The 15,859-nt window shown below is 37.4% G+C and overlaps 1 protein-coding gene across 2 annotated transcripts in view; it reads right to left on the bottom strand.

The window, feature by feature from the left end:
- CWC27 (CWC27 spliceosome associated cyclophilin) overlaps positions 1–15,859 on the bottom strand; it is a 356,917-nt gene that overhangs the window by 108,969 nt on the left and 232,089 nt on the right. For both annotated transcript variants that reach the window (XM_069096407.1, XM_069096408.1), the window contains exons 12-13: positions 11,425–11,534; positions 2,173–2,276 (exon numbers count right to left, since the gene is read on the bottom strand). In XM_069096407.1, coding sequence (XP_068952508.1) covers positions 2,173–2,276; positions 11,425–11,534 — 214 coding nt within the window. The remainder of the gene's footprint in view (positions 1–2,172; positions 2,277–11,424; positions 11,535–15,859) is intronic.

Raw genomic sequence — 15,859 nt, 5'->3', positions numbered from 1 at the left:
TTTGTCCCTAGATTGAGACTTCCAGTTATCTATGCTTATCAGTCTATTTGATAAAGGGTCAGAATTATAATGCTACAATCTAAATTAGAAGCCTCAAACCTGGATCCTGAAACATTCCTGGGTGTGGCCCAACCAGATTAAAATGTAATTGGGAAATATAAATAAGAATATAATAGGACATAGATAATGTTAATATATGGTTTTCTAAGTCAATAAGTAGCCTATAGGGATTCTTATATAATGGCCCCCATTTCCATCTCAGTTTGGCACCACTGCTCTAAATGACTGAAGATACAGGTGTGTCCAGGCCAAGAACCCTGGAGCTGAAGTCAGAGGGCTAGGATTTTGTGGTTGTTATGGTTTGTCCTTTGTTCTCAAAGAGGACCATGACATCAGGGAATGATGACATGCCTTGCAATTGGCTTGGATTTGAGTGAGAGAGGGCTGTGCAAGGTCACCAGACTCACTTTCTCCTCCAGAGCCATCTGGGTCTGGTGGCCAGAAATCAATCAGGATGACTGGAGATGGCCCAGGATGCAATGGGAGGCTAAAAAAAGCTAAGGTCTTTTCAAGTTCTCACTTTGAAAGAGTCAACGCCCATTCAGTAAATAGCCTCTTTGAGAAGTGAGTCAACAGATCACCTCTTTGATTAAAAAAACAAATAAACAAACTAGAAAGGGGAAACTCTTAGGGTTGCTGACCAAAGGAGAAATAATTATTTACATTTATTCAGAGCCAGGAGGGCCCCCAAAATTATGTTTTAATACTAGATTGGTGACTTACTATCTGTATGACCCTGGACAGATCATCATTTTACCTTACTGGGCCTCCATTTCTTCATCTTTAAAAAGGAAATTTTATTACATGATCTCTAAGGATTTTCTACTCTGAATTCTATGATGCTGAGGAAGTTCTAGGTGAAAAGTTAAAACACTGCTCTAAGCTTCTAGGACGGACATTGTTTGTTCTTAAAAACCGATGGTTAATTTGATTTCATGAGTATGCCAGCAATGCCATCCTCCCATTTGATGTATAAGGAAACTGAATCTCTCCTGCCTAATAAGACAATAAGTAGTGCCATGGAGAGGAAGGAGCACTGGAGAGCCCAATCATTGTACCTCATGAGCCAAGTGACTTCTCTAGGCCTTGTTTCCTTCATCTGCAAAATGAGGATGCTGGACTAGATCCATATTTCCTAAACTGTATTTCACGCAAATCTGGTGTTTCATGCAAAGTGAATAGAGATTCCATGAGAAGATTCAAATGGTATTTGTATTTTTCCTTCTAAAAGATTAAATATGAAATTATATATAAACATGCTTGCTATAGATGATGGGGGAGGGCATGAAAATGTCTATTTTGTTACATAATTTCCCTAACCTCTATTTCTTCTAGGGATATTCCCATAAACCCACCTTCCCCAATCACCAGCATTTATGGGTTCATTGGTACATTTCAAGATCAAAAGTACTTTGTAGCCAAATTGGTCTGGGAAATATTGGTCTAGGGAACCTGCTGCAGGTCCCCCACCCCTGCTTTAGAGGAACTGATGCTCAGCATTTGTTGTCTAAATGAAAGGTTTTCTAGGTGTCAGAAAGAAGGGAGCCGAATTTAATATGCTGCTAATTTGACAAGTGAAGCACTAACAGAGCCATCCCCTGATGGAAAAAAAAAATGTTCTCAAAGCTGCTTTAGCTCAGAGGAGAGTTCTCTGCTTTGCCCCTGGAAAACTCTACATTCACTTCATGTCACTTTCCTGACTCCAAGTCTCTGCTCACACTGTTTCTCATGCCTAGAATTCCTTTTTTCCTCTTTACCTGCTGATTTTCTACATTTTCCTTACAACCCACTCACCACAAGTGCATTCCCCCAAGGAGCCAATGGCTTTTTCCACCTCAGACCTCACCAAAAACTTTGCCTGCACCTTTCTTACATACTCCCCACATACTGTTTTGTATTATGGCTACTTGTTCATATGTTGTATCCCGTTTTCCCAATCTTTAAATTTCATGAAAACAGGAACCACATCTTATCTAACTCCATATTTTTCCCAACACCTAGGGATAGCATGGTGACAGGAACATTGTAGGTAACTCATACATGTTTGTTGCACTAAATTACATTTCCAGTCAGCTTTTTCAAATAGTTGATTCAATAAAGCAAAGTCCTTACCATCCTTCATCATCTTCCACTTCAGTTTCAGAAGTTTCATTTTCAGGAGTTTCAGCGATGGCCTGAGTGAGTTTAGATTTAAACTGGTTCAACAATGCCAGTGTCTGAAATAACAATAAAATTTTGTTTAATTTCCTGACAATGATATGTGCTGCTTTTTAAAGTGCTTATTATTATTTAAGAAAGTCACATCAGGTATAAGTAAAATAAAATCCTTGTGGTGACATAACTCCTAGATACAGTTCTACCTTGCACACAGAAGGTGCTTAATACACATTTTTTCATGAATTAATTTGTATATTCATTCATTCACATAAAAATGCCTTGAAGTTGAGAACTAGACAGAAGTTATGAGATATACTACGAAGATCTTGTCTACATGAATTCTTTCTGGATTTGCACTGAAATTTTTCAGTCTAGGCTGATGGCTATACTTTATGTAATAAACTTTCCCTCTCTGTTTAATGTTTTGAGGTGGGGAAAAGGGAACAATTCTCAATTTTGGGAGCTTCAATACATAAATTTACTCTGCACAAAAGGAAAATTTTAAATTTTTTACATTTTTCATATTCATGTTAACTATCTTACTGATACTCAACACTTTGAATAGCAAGACAACTGTTTATCTTTTTATAAATACAGTTTTACTTATAGATAGGTCTATCACACACACACACACATATATAGCCAACTCTCAACTGTCTACACTTAAGGTGATTAGACACATATTTGTCAAAATGACCCAGATATCATTTCACTTGACTATGGGATATATTTAGAAAAAACACATAATTAAACATGCACTCATTGAGCTCCCCTGCTTTTGGCCTCTGCCTCCTATCTCTTCCACCAGAGTCCTAAGACCTGGTTGTGGGGTCTAAAGTCTGAGAAGAATTCTGTATAGTAGATATGCTATCTCATCTTTTATCTTTTTTTTTTTTTTTTAGAATTTTTTTTCTTGGGCTGATAATATAACATCTCTGAAAAGAAAGGAAAGGTAGTAATTACCATCAGCTTACTTTTACCAGGGAAGAGCTCGGCAAGTACACACCCTAAGTGAGCTAGCTGCCTGTAGTAGCAGAGCAAATCAGCATCAATGCTGGAAGTAAGACTCCAGTGTTCTGACTGACAGTCTAGTGTTCTATATTGCCAGAAACACGAAATGAAAATATGGAATCCCACATCTGCAAGTTTTTAAGTTAATGAAATTTCTAAAATGGAATAATGAATGTGATTCTCCAAATCATAGGCTAGACACCAGGCTTGCATAAACCTGGAGCAGACTTAGTTTATGAATTAGGAAGATGGGGCAGAAAGAATTCCAACTCTGTTAGGAATGGAGCAACAGTTTTCATGCCCACATGGTTCCTATGGCATCTGGGATGCAGAAGAGGCTGTGATTGGTCAAAGTGACTTAGCAATAATCTTTAATTGCCTGCTAGTCATCATGAATATGTGATTTAAAGCTTAATATTTCTCTATTTCACCACGTTATAAAATTCAATTGTAAGGAAAAAATCTTTTCCATAAAGGTTAGTGGGTAGTTTGTTGTGCTTTTTGTACAATGAGGAACACAAAATGGAGCAGAATAACACCAATCAGAAAATCAGGTGATTAGATTAAAGGACAAAACTAAGCAATTTTCAAAAGAAGAAATGCAGACTATCAGCAAACATACGGGAAAAGGCTCCAAAATTTTAATATTAAGAGAAATAAATAGTAAAATAAATAGAAGGTTTTACTTCACACCCATCAGATGGCAAAGACAAAAAAGGGAAAAAGGGTAAATGTTGTAGAGTTGTAAAGACTGGCACACTAATACACTGATGGAAGAGTTGTGAATTAGTCCAGCTGTTCTGGAAACAATGTGACATGGAGCTTTAAAGGTCACTCAATTGTATGTAGCCTTTGCCCCAGTGACATCACTACTTGGCATATACCCCAAGTAGGTCAAAGAAAGAGAGAAAGGTTCATATATGCCAAAAATATTTGTAGCAGCACTGTTTTAGTAGGAAAGAACTGGAATGAAAGTGAATGTCCATTGATTTGGAAATGGCTGAAGAAAGGATGGTATATGAATGAAATGTAGTATTACTTTAGTGTCAGAAATGACAAATATGAAGAAATGAGAGAAATTTTGGAAGATGAGAATGAACTGGTTAAGAAAAAAGTAAACAATGAGAAAAACAATTTACACAATGAGCATGATAATATAAAGAGAAACAGCAAGGAAAGACTGCTGATCTCTCTGCAGAGAGGTGGTGGCCTTTATGTGTGGAATAAGGCATATATTGACAGACATGGTCAATGTGTTGATCTGTTTTATTTAGCTGTACTTATTTGCTAAAACTGAGGGTTCTATTGAGGAAGGAGGGAATTAGTTGAAAACAATAGTAATGTATAAAAAGGAAAGACAATAAAACATTTTTAAAAACAATCAAGTGACTAATCAATATGCTGGTATGCCCAATCTCCTAATATAAGTACACACCACTAGAAAAATATATGTGACAGTTTAACATGCATATAAAAATTACTAAGGCAGTTTCGTTACCCCTACCCCCCCGCCAATTTTTTAGCAGTTGTTAAGGGAGGAGAGTATCAGAGTTCTAGATTCTAAGGATAGTCAAAACTAGAAGGGGCAAATTTTGATTATAAGCAACAGCGATGGGCTTGTTTTGTTTTTCAAATGTTTACATCCACAAAATTCTATTTTGATGCCTCATCAGAGTGTGGAGATGACTGTAGGTTCTTGAAGACTAAGGTTTGGGAGGTGGTGGGGGGGAGAAAGAAAGGACTAAGATTATGCTAAATGTCACAAATATTTCTTTTCCTGTGTCAATGAGGACTAGGTGAGATCAAGTTAGTTTCTTTTTATACTGAATTCCTTATTGACATGGGTAGTGTTGTGGCAAGGCACCAAGATATAATTTATAATGAGGTTGATTTTCATGTGTGATTGGTGCGAGTCTCAGTTTACTGTCATTGTGCAAATGTGGCATGTTGCCACTTAGCACAAAGCAGCAGCATGAGAGAGGAAGCATGGTATGATGAAAAAAGCCCTAGCTTTGGAGCAAGAGGGCCTGGGTTTGATGCTCCACTTGGTATCTATATGATCTTCCACAGGTCACTTATCCACCTGCTTTTGGCCTACGTTTTCTCATCTGCAAAATGAAATTTAGTGCTTTCCAGCTCCAGGTTCCATGTCACACATCACTCTGCAAAGTTTAATGCTCACACTTGAGGTTGCAGTCTCAAACAGAGACATGAAGAGAGCTGGTGGATGTTACAGATTTGGAGCGACACAGATTCATGATTTTGTAGATGCTATCGTGTGTCTGGCTGTGGCTGATCAGACCAATGTGAGCACAAAAGGCTCTTCACAAGTCGGGCACAAATAGTCCAGATGAGAATCTGGCGGGAGATGCCTCTGAATGTGCACATCTCCCTTCTGAGCTACTGTTCTTCTGCTCTGCTCATGGAACACAGCGTCTTCTTTGATGTGAGTGTACCACGCTGAGTGGGCCTGTGCCAGTGTCTCCCATATCTCATGACCAATTCCAAAGTTCTTCAGAGAGACTTTGAGAGTGTCCTTCTATTACTTCTTCTGACCTTCATGTTCTGTGTGAGCTCTCTATAAAACAGTCTCTTAGGCAAATAAGTGCTCTTTTGACATTCTCACAATATGGTCATCCCAGTGGAGTTGTGGTCACTACAATACAGTTTAAATGGACTGGCAGGTTAGCTAGAGAAAGAAAGGACCTCAGTATCTGGTACCTTATCCTTCCAGGTGATCCTCAGAATCTTCCTAAGATAATTCAAGTGGAAGTAATTCAGTTTTTTGGTGTGGCACTGGTATATTGTTTAGGTTTCATGGGCACGCAACAATGACATCAGCACAATGGCTCTACAGACCTCCAGTCTGGTAGGTAGTCTAATACCTCTTCTCTCCCACACTTTCCTTCCCAAACAATGAGCTGGCTCTGGCAATGTGAGTGTCAACGTCATCATCTCTGTGTACATCCCTGAAAAGTATACTGCCAAGTAAATGAACTTATCCATAGCCTTCAAGATTTCTCCTTTTGTTATAATTGATGGTTCTAAATGTAGATGGTGTGGTGCTAGCTGGTGGAGAACCAATTAATTGTTCAGCCACAATTAACACAAGCAGCCTAGAACTGATCCATACTTTGTTGCATCTCAGGTTCAGAGGCAGCACTGAGTGCACAATCATCTGCAAACAAAAGGTCATACAACAACTCTCCCTCCACTTTAGTTTTTGGCCTGTGGCCTTTTTAGGTTAAGCAGAGGTTAACAAATGCTTGTTGATTGATTTCAAAAGTCCCTCCTAGTTTTAGTCTTTAGTATAGTCAAATCTGTTCCTTATCAAAATAGTTGTAGATGCATTGTCAAAGAAGATATATTTAAATGGAGAGTCAACATTTAGATTGATCTGGGAAACATTCTCTTTTATAAAAAATAAAACCATAAAGAAGAGTAACATCACCCTAACTTTCCATAAATATTTCACATTAATCAATCACTCAAGTCATTTATTTTTTTCTTTCTTTTTTTTAAAAATTAATTTGTTTGTTTCCTTTTAGTTTAGAGGATTCAATTCCACAATTCCATGAGTTTCACATTTTGTTCTTCTCCCTCCTCTCCCCCCCCTCCCCCATGGTGGCATATAGTCAAGTATAGGATCTGCAATTACTTTCACATTATACATTATTCAGGTTTAAAGACAGAATGTATCAGACAGAATGAAAAATGGTAAAGAGGGCATAAAACCAAACAAGAAAAGGAAAAAGATCAGGTATTTTGTTTCTATCTGGATATAAACTCAGTTCTTTCTAGTTCTTTCTCTGGATGCACATATTTCTCTCCATCATGAGTCTTTTGGGATTGACTTATATCACTGCATTGCTGAGTAGAGTCCAGTCTATCAAAGTTGGTCATCACACATACGTTGTGTCTGCAATTGTGCACAAATTTCTCCTAGTTCTACTCTTCTCACTCAGCATCAGTTTGTATAAGCCTCTCCAGGTAAATATGAAGACCATCTGCTCCTCGTTTCTTATTGCACAATAGTATTCCATAACTTGTTCAGCTATTCCCCAATTGATGGGCACCCCCTTAATTTCCAATACTTTGCCACCACAAAAAGAGCTGCTATAAACATTTTTGTACATATGGGTCTTTCTCCCACTTCTATGATCTCTTTGGGATATAACCCTAGGAGTGGTATTGCTGGGTCAAAGCATATGAAAGTATTTATAGCCCTTTGGGCATAATTCCAGATTGCTCTCCAGAAAGGCTGGATCAGTTATCAACTCCACCAGCAATGCATTAATGTTCCAATTTGCCCACATCCTCTCCATCATTTGTCATTTTCCTGTTTTGTCATCTTAGCCAATCTGACTGGTGAGATGTGGTACCTCAGAGTATTTTTGATTTGCATTTCTCTAATCAATAGTGATTTAGAGCATTTCTTCATGTGCTTATAGATATCTTTAATTTCTTTCTCTGAAAATTTCCTTTTCATATCCTTTGACCATTTATCAATTGGGGAATGACTTGTATTCTTATAAATTTGACTCAATTCTCTGTATATTTTAGAAATGAGTCCTTTGTCAGAGACATAGGTTGTAAAGATTCTTTCCCAATTTCCCACCTCCCTCTTAATCTTGGTTACATTGGCTTTGTTTGTACAGAAGCTTTTCAATTTCATGTAGTCAAAACTATCCATTTTACATTTTATAATGTTCTCTAATTCTTGTTTAGTCATAAAGTCTTTCCCTCTCCACAAGTGTGACAGGTAAACTATTCCTTGTTTTAGGAGACTGCTTACAGTATCAACCTTTATACCTAGATCATGCACCCATTTAGACTTGATTTTGGTATATGGTGTTAGATAATGGTCTATGCCCAGTTTCTGCCATACTATATTCCAGTTTTCCCAGCAGTTTTCAACAGTCATTTATTAAGTGCCTACTATGTGCAAAGCATTGTTCTAAACAACAGGGACTGAAAGATAGAAACACAATAGTCCCTGTCCTCAAGGGGCTTATATTTCATTGAGATAGACAACATGTGCATATAAAAGTGCATGTAAAATAAATAAGTAATTTTCAGTGAACTGGGCTGCTTTCTAAGCTTATAAGTAACAGATGAATTACTGAACTGCATTCTTGGAGTGAATTTCCACACTGAGACTTTGTTAAACTGATAGAATCCTAAGTTTGGACCCAAACTCCACTCTCTTTTTTTTTTACACTTCAGCAAAATTGGACTAAAGAAGAATCCGCTGTTTTAAAACTCTCATTATTTTAAAGTAGCAACAGACTTCTCATATACCTGAAAGCCTCATCTGCATGGAGCATGGAGAAAGCGGTGGAGGCCCCTCTTTTTGCAGATACAAGACTTGAGACCTCCCTAGAAAATGAGATTAAACTTGCATCTTTCTCCTTAAATTGAAAGGGACCTGTCAGTCTGCCCTAATAGCCAAGTAGATGTGGGGTTGGCTTGTGCTCAGAGAGATGGGGCTGTAACGAATGAAAAACATCCCCCTGGCCTTTGTTAAAGGCCTCCTGAGTTCAAGACTTGCCTCCCCCTGGCTGCTTTACAAAGGCAATAGAGGACAATGGGCAAGAAAACAAACAGAATTAGAAGAGCAGGACAGATGAAGCTGGGTTGGAGAGAATCTGCATGGAGGCATCTCAACTTGGCACCTACAGAGAAATCAATTGCTCCAGCTTTTGGCTTTCCCAGAAGGAACAAATGATGAACCACTTGCAGTATGGTTCTTCAGCATGACAAGATCCTTTAAGCTGTTAGAAGCTGCTCCAGAGACATGTGTCTTAAAGACCATACTCACTGTGTCAACAAGGTCTCCTCTCAGTGAGGGCTATTTCTTAGTACACTGCAGTGGTACCTTTCTGAAAAAACTCGTTCAATGGATTTTACCCCCATCATAACAAACAACCCTGTATGGTGGCGTAACACTTTACATACAGTGCCTACTGGATCGTAAACTTTTCTCAACAGTAATTAGGCATCATTTATTAATTAGGAAAAAAAACCCCTAATTTATCAAAATAGGGTGATTCTGATTAAGTTCACTTTTACTTTGTCTGCTTTATTTATGTTACTAAAAAGGCATAGCTCCTCAACTGGAGTACCTTGAGAACACAGAGCAGGATGTACAGAGGATTTTTGAGTGCCGCTGAGTATTTCAGTTAAAGGCAATCACCAAACACGATGCTTGGCACATGAGGTTTATTCCATTAGCCCTAAATACATCACTGACTATAATGCTATGCTATCTGTGGGAATAGTGGATTGGCTTCCTCTTTTCTTTCTTTCTCTGCTTCTGATATTTCTGAGTTTCATTAAATGTTACCTGCAATGGAAAAAAAAAAGCATTCCATATTGGTGCTATTGCACCAATCTGTGATCCCAAATCTTGTGTAGATCAGAATCCCAAAGAGATATTTACTGGAGCTAGGTATCTATACAGATAAGGCAAGCTAGCATGAGAAGAGAGGGGTCTTAAGTAGAACCTTCATTTAATTGCACTAACCATGCCTGTCCACTTGCACTAGCCAGGTGATTGCAAAGGATCTGACAATCTGTGGTTTTACATGGCTGCCAAACTGTAAGCTGAAAGTGACACACAGATATATATATGTACATGCAAACACACACACACATACATATGTGACCTTTCATTTTGTTCTTGACGTCCTTGCTATCTATCACTTAAAAATGGGATCCCCAAAACAAAAGTTAGTCATATTACTTTTTTTTTTAAAGCAATTTTTTAAAGCAAGTTAAGTAACTTGCCCAACGTTACACGGCCAGTTTTTTTGTGTGGGTGTTAAGTATCTGAGGCCAGAACCGATCCTGGGTCCTCCTGACTCTGAGGCCAGCGCTCTTACTCACTGTGCCACCTAGCCACCCCTGAGATTTTTTTTTTGAAATTAAGAAACACTTTTTTTTTTTTTTTGCTTTTTGGAGGGCAATTGGGTTTCAGCGACTTGCCCAAGGTCACATAGCTAGTAAGTATTAAGTATCTGAGGCCAGATTTGAACTCAGGTCCTCCTGAATCCAGGGCCAGTGCTCTATTCACTGCACCACCTAGCTGCCTCCATATTACTAACTTTTTAAGCATAACTCCAACTGGTTTTGCAGAATGGTTGGACAATTCACAGCTTCATCAACAGTGCATTACTGAGACTGTTTTCCTAGAGTCAAAATTCATTATTTCAATCTTTTGTCATTTTTGTAAATTTTCTGGGTATGAGGTAAGGCTAGAACTGTTGGGATTTCCATTACTCTTATATTAGTGGCTTTGGAGCAATTTTAAATATGGTTGTTAATAGTTAGTGATTATCTGCTAATTGTTCACATCCATTGACTACTAATTTTAAAGGGAAAGGTTCTTGGTCTTACATATCTAGGCTAATTCCTAACATACCTTGGATATAAAATTTCATCAGAAAAATTTTATGCAAAGATTTCCCCCAAAATTATAGTTTCTCTTATTATCCAAAGTACATCGATTTTGTCCATGAAACTGCCTTTTAATTTCAGGTAACCAACATTGTATCTTTTCTTTCTATGCTTGGTATAAATCCATCTTGGTTATAGTGAATGACTATTTAATGCTGTATGTAGCCTTTTTGTTAGGATTTTATTTGTGTTTTTACATCAATATTCACTAGTGAAATTGGTTTATGCAATTCTTTCTCTGGTTTAAGTATAAGAATTCTATTTGTCTAATAAAAAAGTTTGGTAGAATGCTTTGTTTCTCAGCTATTAAGAATAACTTGTGCATTAGAGGTACTATATGATCTTTAAATGTCTGATAAAATTCATCTGTAAATCTATCTGCACCACAGTTTGATAATTTCTTTATGGATTTTCTAGAGAGATAGTCATTTCCAGACAGAGAATTGTGGTTCAGACTTATGAAATCATTGGAATAGGGAACTATTCCCTCTGCCAATGCAGAACCTACTCTGAAACTTACTGAGACACTGAGAAGTTAAGACTTATCCTTGGTCACACAACCAGGATGTATTAAAGGCATACCCAAAATCTAGGTCTTCCTGATTCCAAGTCTGGCTCTCCAGCTATTTTCTATACTATGCTACTTTTCCATAATAAAATTAAGATACATTCAACATAAAATCAAGATGTAATCAAGCTTTTCAGGCATGTCTGGGGGTGGGGCTTCTGAACAGTTACCTGTTCTTCCCGGGATGATCCTTTCTTTGGCTGTTGCTTCTTTAAAACTTCATATTTTTTCTTTTCTCTTCGATATTCTGCAACAGCACTATCTGAAGCATCATCTTCCTCTGAGGAGTAAGTGGATATTTAACACAGTTTAAAAACAAGATTTTCACTTAATGAGATTATTCTAGCAATGCATGCTCATAGCAACAGGAAAGAGCACCTGGTAAATACAGAGAAGCATGAAAAGACTTATATGAACTGTTGAAAAGTGAAGTAAGGAAAACAACAAACACAATAAGTATAGCAACATAAATGGAAAGAACAATAATAACCAAATAATTGAAACTGAATGTAAATAAAATGTATAATGATAATATTTGGCTCTAAAGATGAGATACGAAAAGACTCTGTTCCTTTAAAGAGGACGGGGGTTCAGAGGAATGGAACAGTGCATATTGCATCAAACTTTTTCAATATATTGACTGGTTTTTCTGATTTTCCCTCCTTCCACTTTTTTTTTCTATTTTTTGCTAAGGCATATCTTTGTGGAGGGATACAGGGAGAAATTTAGGTGATGCAAAAAACAAAAGATGTCAATACAAATCTATTAAATCTGCAAATTGAACCCAAGACTCTACTACTCCAGAAGATTTTCCTTAACTCACATCAACTACCCTCCAAATGACCAATAAGATTTCATAATTGCTTGGAATTTCACCCTTGCTATTTACTACTGATTTTATGTTCAAGGGGTTGTCAGTGAATAGTGCACTCTTGGTTTTGATTTTTATAGCCAACAGGTTTACTTTAATCGGATCATTTGTGAAAGAGATGAGGAGATCCATTCTCTGAGAAGTGACTAAAATCATTTAGTGTATGTCCATATTTGATAAACCCACTATTACAACAACAACAAAAAGAAAATTGAGGACATTTCCCTCAGGTCCCTCTTCTCTATCCAAGATCTCAAAAGCCACTGATGAAATTCCCCATTCTTTACTCCAAATCTGATGGAGGTGGGCCTTCTGGAGGGCAGTATCTTTATACTTCTGTTCCCACCCTTTATTGTCTTTTGCCCCAACAATAATCATCTCTCTGAGTGGAGCAGTGAACTGCCACCGAAAAACATATTTAGGTCTCCCATTTCCTTAAAAACTCCTCACTTGACCTTATCTAATCTCCAGCTATTGTCACATATCTCTATCTTTTTCACTTGTAAACCCAGAGAAGGATTCCTTTCTAACCTTTGCTTTGCTTGCCACTTTATTTCCTGTCACTCACTTTTAAACCCCTTCCATCTCCCTCACTGAATCTGCTCTCTCTAGTTACCACCAATCATCTCTCATTGCCAAATCTGTTCACCTTTTCTCAAGCCACATCCTTCTTGACCTCTCTGGCCTCCCCACCCTTTCTTCTTGGTGTTCTCGGTAGGTTCTCCTACTTATCTAAACATTCTACACTATACAAAACAACAACAAACAAAACCACTAGACAGTGCCACAATAACTTGCAAATAGGGGATACTTAATATGTGTTCCCTTAAACTGTAATCTTAAAATTTTAAGCTATTGTCCTCTTAACTCTCCTTCCTTTCACTGCCACAGACTTGTACAAATGTCTGGATTCCCTACTTATTCACTCCTTGGCCCCTTGTAATCTAGCTTCTTATCTCATAATTCAACTAAAACTGTTCTCTCCAAAATTTTTAACTTCTTTCTCCAAGAGTGTCCAAAAGGACATTCTTATCCCTTAGTTTTTGTAACTATTTCCCTGGTTTTCCCCTTATTTGCTACCTAACTTCTCAGTGTGCTATTTCCCCTTCCTTTAGCATGGCATATCTTGCCTCTGCTGTTATCACCTGTGTGACCTTAGGCAAGCTGTATAAATTTATTGGTCCTCAGTTTTTTCACATGTAAAATGAAGTAGTTGAACTAGATGACTTTTAAAGTCCCTTATAATTCTATATATATGATCTATGAGGTTAGGGTTCTGTCCTGGGCCTTCTTTTCTTTCTCTAGCCTCTTCCTTTTTGGCAATCTCATCTGCTCTTAGGATCATGTCTATTAAGATAATTTTTAACCTACATACCCAGTCCTAATATTCTGTTTGAACTCCTGACCCACACTGTCAACTGCTTGATCCCTTCCTGATATGACATAGGTACCTCAAACTCAATTTGCTTGAAACTAAACTTATCTTTTCCTTACTCCCAACTCTGTCCCTCCTCAAGACTTCCCTGTTTCCAACATCTTCCAAATTACCCAAGTTATCAACCTCAGAGTTATCTTTAACCCTTTCATATCCCTTCCCCCAGCTTTGCCAAGTTATCATATCCTTCCACCAATTAGTGGTAAAGTTTTGTTGATTGAGCCTTTGCTCACATGGCTACCTCCCTAGTTCAGGCCCTCATCAGTTCTCATTCAGATTACTGTAACAGTCTCCTAAGTGGTTTGTCCTGCTTTTAGTTTCAGTGTGGCATTGAAGGGTTGTTTCTGCCTGTACCCTCTCGTCCCCTTCCCCTAATCTGATTCACAATACCCTTGCCAGACTCATTTCATATTACTCCCCTTTAAGAATTTCATCCTTTACTATTGGATACTCCTTCAACTAGACACTGTCCCACCTGCGTGCTTTTATACAAGCTGCTCCCTGTGCCTCTAGAATGCCTTCATCACTAGTCTCTGTTCCTCATGATTCTTTAAGATTCAGCTTAGGGGTCATTTCTTTCATGAAGCCTTTCCTGATTCCCTTAGTTATTACCCAATTTTCCTTATACTAGATACATTTTTATATGCTGTAACACCCAACAAATATTTGTTGAATTGAAACTATACACTTAAAGTTAATTTTACAGCACAATTCCCTAAAAGTATGATATAGTACAGAATTTGGCTCAAAGGCCAAATACTGCCTGCTACTTGTTTTTCTACAGTGAGTGAGCTAAGAATGTTTTTACATTTTAAAATATAATATAGCTTATTTTAAAATGTAAAAACCATTCTCAGCTCACACGGTGTACAAAAACCAGTGGCGTGACAGATTTCCCTGAGAGTTTGTTGCTATCAATCCCTAATATAGTGGAAAGGATACTAAGGAAAGTGTCAGGAACTTCGACTCAGGAATGAGCTGGGTTCAACTATAACATCTGACATCTACTAAGGATATTACTCTGGAAAATCTACTTAACTTTCAAGTCTCAGTTCACTCATTTATAAAGATAGAATAATGCTTGTGGTGCTTGTCTCAAAGGGCTGTTGTGAGGTCAAAGGACAAGATACATAAAAATATTTTAGAAACCTTAAAGTACTCTATCAATGTTATTATGTAATATGACTGTAGATTCTACAAGTAGTTTGATAATGACCATTTCTCTTGTGGGTTGGAGACTCTCAAAGAGAGTGATACTTTTATTTCACTTGTTTCTCCCCCTCCCCATTTCCTTTTCTACTACTTAACCTCTACTGGGAAGGTATATGAAAATGCCTTTTAAAAGAACATATTTCCTCAGTATTTAACAAGTAACACTTCTTACATTCAAGTCTGTAGTTATATTTATGAAAAGGAGTATGGGTACACAGGCTTCTATGGATGTTAATATTGATATCTTAATTTTTAAATAATAATAACCAAGTTATGATAATGAAGTATTTTAAGGAAATAAGTTCCATATAGCTATGGAACGTTATACAAATGTGCAGTACAAGGTAACCCGTGGTTGTGATGGAAGGTACCTCAACAAAAAGGGTGAAAATCCTAAGTTTCATTTATAAATTTTAGGAACTATTTGACTGATTGTTATGGTGATGCAATGCAGATACAGAAGAGGAGAAACTAGAGAAGATCTGCATTGTTAAACTGAAGTAATAATTAGACAGTAGGACCATTTATCAAATAAAAAAGGTTTTTTAAGGGAAACAATCTGGTAAACTATGGGATTTAGGGCTATGAAAAAAATATATCAAATATAAAAGAAACCTTAACTAAGGTAACTAACAGAAGCTTTGAGTCTGATAGGTAGGATTGGTTTTTTATATTATCTTCTCTATCACAGGGCTTCTTAACTTCCTTTTTTAAAGGTAGTTTTTGGCTATCTGGTGAAACCTCCCTCCCTCTTCTCAGAACATTTTTTTGTTGTTGTTTTTAAAACCCGTAAATGAAGGAAATGCTCAATTTCAGTTAGAAGTTAGTGAAAATAAGGGGCGGCTAGGTGGCACAGCAAGTAGAGCACTGGCCCTGAAGTCAGGAGGACCCGAATTCAAATCCAGTCTTAGACATTTAACACTTAATAGCAGTGTGATCTTGGGCAAGTCACTTAACCCCAACTGCCCTCCAAAAAGCCAAAAAAAAAAAAAAGTTAGTGAAAATAAGGATGTATCTTTTTCCATCACGTCAACAGATCCCTGAAATCTAATAAAGATATAGACCCCAAGGTTAAGAATCTTTGCAC

This window comes from Petaurus breviceps, unplaced genomic scaffold, assembly GCF_028583685.1.
Source record: "Petaurus breviceps papuanus isolate PSGF00001 unplaced genomic scaffold, PetGlider_PUasm1.0 229, whole genome shotgun sequence".
NCBI classification, from domain to species: domain Eukaryota; kingdom Metazoa; phylum Chordata; class Mammalia; order Diprotodontia; family Petauridae; genus Petaurus; species Petaurus breviceps.
The sequence above is the reverse complement of the archived record's forward strand: the minus strand, read 5'-3'. Positions and strand labels throughout refer to the sequence as shown.